Source organism: Salvelinus namaycush, chromosome 19 (assembly GCF_016432855.1).
Source record: "Salvelinus namaycush isolate Seneca chromosome 19, SaNama_1.0, whole genome shotgun sequence".
NCBI lineage: Eukaryota > Metazoa > Chordata > Actinopteri > Salmoniformes > Salmonidae > Salvelinus > Salvelinus namaycush.
Genome location: NC_052325.1, coordinates 40976132 through 40980667, shown reverse-complemented (window position 1 = coordinate 40980667; position 4536 = coordinate 40976132). Strand labels below are relative to the sequence as shown.

Below are 4536 nucleotides of genomic sequence, written 5' to 3'. Positions count from 1 at the left end.
TGGGGTTTGCAGACCTGCAGACTTTTTCTGCAGTCATTTGGAAGAGAAAAACATTAGAGATTGTGCAAAAAAAGAAAAGTACATGCCAATGAAAACAACAAAGAGAGTGAAAATATCAAGTACATTTATATTTTTTAAATTATCTCCACAAACATTATATCTCTCAATCTAGCATTAGGGTCTCTAAAACCAAAGTGGGTTGATTTACATGCAAGGGTCACTAGAAACAATGTGGGCAAGACTAATGTATTTTACAGTAATTTCTGTGTTGTTCCATGCATGGTGGATTATCTACTAAAACAGGAGTGTACATAAAATGCAATGAATAGTTGGGTAAACATTTGTACTGAAGGTACAAAACGTGTTTGTAATGGTCTTCTTTACCTTCTATGAGCCCTAGAACAAGGTTTTCAAGTCTGCATTCACTTCCTCCCAAACTGTCAGATTCACTATTTTTGTCTGATGGTATGCTTTTGCAATAAAAATCTCTGCAATCTCTATTCGTCATTGCGTGTGGCGTGAAGTGGTTTTAGAGTGTGGGGTTCTATGTAGGAAGACACTACTTCTACATTTAATCCATCAGCACTTCTTCAACCACAGCTTTTGATTTCAAAGGGACAGAAAACAACTGTTTGCCAGTGGCTAGCTTTGATAAGGGCAGCACATCCATTCCCATACACTGGGCATTCTCTCTCTCTCCGGCCCTCTCCTCGGGTGTCCAGGACCTGCAGAAAACAGAGTGGAGCCAAAGTGCAAAGAAATAGTTAGAAGTGTTCCTAATAAAACTGCTTCCTCTTCTCCTCCTATCCACATCAACTGGTGGTCTGCACTCTGCACTATGTAGAGTATCTGATGGGATTAGTGTGGTGCATAAAAACACTTGCTTTACAACCCACATACATTGAACTGGTGAAGTGGGTGGAGTCATTCAATCAATAAATCATATCAAATTTCAAAGAGGATAACTTCGCTATACTCAGCTATTTGGTTACAGAGTGACCATTTTTTTTCACAAAAGATCGTAGTGACCTGCCCCCCTTGTCATCACCCAACCCTTGCTGGAGATTACTTCAACTGAAATAAGAGATGGTGAGAGTACTTTGTTTGAAAAAGGGCGAGAAGAATGGAGTTCGGGGTTATGATCTGTCTTGGGAATGAGTACATAAGGGAGAGAGGGATATTTCAAAAGCGTTGGGTCAATCAGCACTTGGAAAGTGTAGACACAACAGTAGCCTACTTAGAAAGTGACAACCTGTGGAAAGAGTCGCGGCTGGGTTTGGAGAAAACTGCTATCAGACAAATCACATCACAGCAAATGCGTGACAGCACTCCAAATCAATGTTGAGAGGAACGTCGTTGATTTATTGTGAGAAAAAATACATAGCTGCACCGTGCACGGAGATTCCAAACCCAATTTAGGCGTCATTCAAAATCATGCGTCGAATCGGTCCAGTGTAAAATACGGGCTACTTAGATTTCTCATAGACTACGCATTTAGGGGGCGTCGGCCACTTCTGTGATAACCCTAAAAACGGCATGGTGTCACACGCGACCAAGGGCTCCGCCTTTGGGAGGAGCGCAAGGGGGTATTGCAAGGGGAGTAGGCTATTTAGGCGCATTCGAATCTTCAGGTCACCAAAGTTGCTCATACACCCGCGGAGAAACAGTGCTCTCTTTCTGTCACGATGTCTACTTATTACGATGTGAGTTTACCATTTCAGTCATTCAAAAACGTAGCTAATACTCTCTATAGATGTAATATAGGGATAGGGCTATATATCGTTTTTCTGTAGAATCAATTAGACAATGTTTCTCAGATTATATCGTCAATAATTGACCACAATTTTTGTGTGTATTTAATTTTCTCCAAGTGAATTATGGAAGTTTCTCAAATAGAGCAGATGTAGCCCTATAATAGGCATACATTATTCCATGATAACTGTCTTCGTTTTATATTTTCACAAACAGCAATTTATTAGATTTAATATATATATTATAAACGATTATAAACTTATACTTTCTCCCTCCTTTTTTAGCAGACCATCATTTTTTACAACGACAACAGCTCGGAAGAATCAGGGGATTATGACTTGTGCTATGAGGAGCCGTGCAACAGAGTCAGTGGTGATGATTTTCAACGGATCTTCTTACCGACAGTTTACGGAATAATATTCCTGTTAGGAATCGTCGGGAATGGACTGGTATTGATAGTGATGGGCTACCAGAAAAAGGTCAAAACGATGACTGATAAATACAGGCTGCATCTCTCGGTGGCTGACCTCCTATTCGTCCTCACTCTACCTTTCTGGGCGGTGGATGCGGCCAGCAGTTGGTACTTTGGCGGTTTGCTCTGTACCAGTGTGCATGTGATTTACACCATCAACCTGTATAGCAGCGTCCTCATTCTGGCCTTTATCAGTGTGGACAGGTACCTGGCAGTGGTGCATGCCACCAATAGTCAAACCACCAGGAAGTTTCTTGCAGACAGAGTGATCTATGTAGCTGTATGGCTACCTGCTGTGATTCTCACTGTGCCTGACATAGTGTTTGCCACAGCTCAGAATAGAGTCTCCAGAACCATCTGTCAACGCATCTACCCCCAGGAAACTAGCTTCTACTGGATGGCGGGGTTCCGTTTCCAGCACATTCTGGTAGGCTTTGTCCTTCCCGGGTTGGTCATCCTCACCTGCTACTGCATCATCATCGCCAAGCTGTCCCAGGGGTCCAAGGGTCAGGTGTTGAAGAGAAAGGCTCTCAAGACCACTGTCATCCTCGTCCTGTGCTTCTTCAGCTGCTGGCTGCCTTACTGTGTGGGGATCTTCGTGGACACCCTGATGTTGCTCAATGTGATCTCCCATAGCTGTGCCCTGGAGCAGAGTCTGCAGACTTGGATCTCAATCACAGAGGCTCTGGCATACTTTCACTGCTGTCTCAACCCCATCCTTTATGCTTTCCTGGGTGTAAAGTTTAAGAAATCTGCCCGGAATGCACTGAATGTCAGCAGTAGATCAAGTCATAAGATACTGACAAAAAAGAGAGGACCCATTTCATCTGTGTCTACTGAATCTGAGTCTTCAAGTGCCCTGTCCAGTTAACAGTCACCAACCAATGACTTTTAACTTTCAGGTTAAAACCAAGCTATATTTTCAGGGACTAACTACATTTTGTACAGTTTTTAAAGATTTGTCTATTTGTAGTTGCCACTTGAGTTTTTGTTCTCGGTAAATCAAATTGTTGTATGTACATAGATGATTTAAATCTACAGGCAGAGCCTGGTGGCCATTGACTTGTCAAATGTATATATTACTCCTGCTACATTTCCTTGCAGATCATTATAAAGGATGCATTGTTCTAGCAATATGCTGGGACATACAATTCTTCTTCATACCTGCTATAGGATACTATCTGTTTTCTTTTAAAGATCTGTACATAGTTGTTTGCCTTTGTGTTCGCACTTAAGTTGTGCGATAAGAAGTTATTATTTATTGCTGTCGCTCATGCTGAACGTTTTTTAATATTTTTTTTGTATTTTGTTATTAAGTGTTTGTATCATTTCATTGCATTTTTGTTCAAGTATTCTAAAATAAAAATTTGAGAAAGGACATGTAATGGCTGTGTGGTGTTAATTTCTTCCCAAAAAATGTTCTTCCAAGTGGGTGATTGATGTCCCCTGGGGGGCAAGGAGAGGTCTGAGTAGAGGGGGGAGGTGTGTCAGGTCTCCAACACAAATGCCTCCACCTTATCTGACTGAGGAGGACTGACCAGAGAGCCTTGTAATTGCAAGGACATCTGTGCACTTTTACATCTTAATCAGCCGCGGCAGTACAAACGCTCTGAGGTTGAGTCAGAACGAGCACCCATGTGGCTTCTGCTGGAGTAAGAGAATAATGGGTGTTTAGTTTAGTTAGCCTAAAATGTTTTTATAAGACCGACTGCACCCCTCCCCCAATAATGTCCTGAGAGCGTAATGGCCCAGTGTGTTTCGACTCAATGATGTCATTTTTAAACTATCTGAGTTTATGATTAGAGATGCTGAACGATGTCCACCAACCAATCCCAGATTGGTGCTTTGTTGATGTTGACGAACAAAGATTGAGATTAATAATTGATTTCTTGAAATCTAAAGGCTAAAGAAAAATTGTGATAATAATACAATAGGAAACACACTGATTATTTTTCATGGACTTCATGCAGGCCCATAGAATTTGAAACGAATAAGCAGACAGACACGTTAATTGTTCCTAAGCCATTGGTGAATGGTGAATGTATTCATTTGTAATGATGAAAGGCTGATGATCAAGTTGGAGACTGGAGGCAGCCACAACAAAGGATGCCATGGCGAATTAAGTAGCTGTATGGCTTCAATGCATTGTGGTGTTCACAGTCATTTCACCAGAGTCCAACTAGGAGGCTTTACCATATCTTTACATTAAAAAAGGTATAAAGTACCCCCATCAGTCCCAGAAGTTTATGCTTATTTTTTGGTCTAGGTTCTTATAGTCTGCTCACAATAAAACAGGATGAAATAAGAAGTGC

At 41.4% G+C, this 4536-nt stretch overlaps 1 protein-coding gene across 2 annotated transcripts; it reads left to right on the top strand.

Annotated features, from left to right (window-relative positions):
- Nucleotides 1–1631: 1631 nt before the first annotated feature.
- Nucleotides 1632–3604, top strand: LOC120063847 (C-X-C chemokine receptor type 4-like). Of its 2 annotated transcripts, none has more exons than XM_039014162.1 (2): nt 1632–1703; nt 2037–3604. In XM_039014162.1, exons 1-2 carry the CDS (start codon nt 1686–1688, stop codon nt 3093–3095), a joined length of 1077 nt encoding a protein of 358 aa, XP_038870090.1. In that variant the 5' UTR covers nt 1632–1685; the 3' UTR covers nt 3096–3604. The 2 variants fall into 2 exon arrangements, with proteins under 2 accessions (XP_038870090.1, XP_038870092.1); XM_039014164.1 differs by having other exon boundaries at nt 1637–1703; nt 2040–3604.
- Nucleotides 3605–4536: the final 932 nt, after the last annotated feature.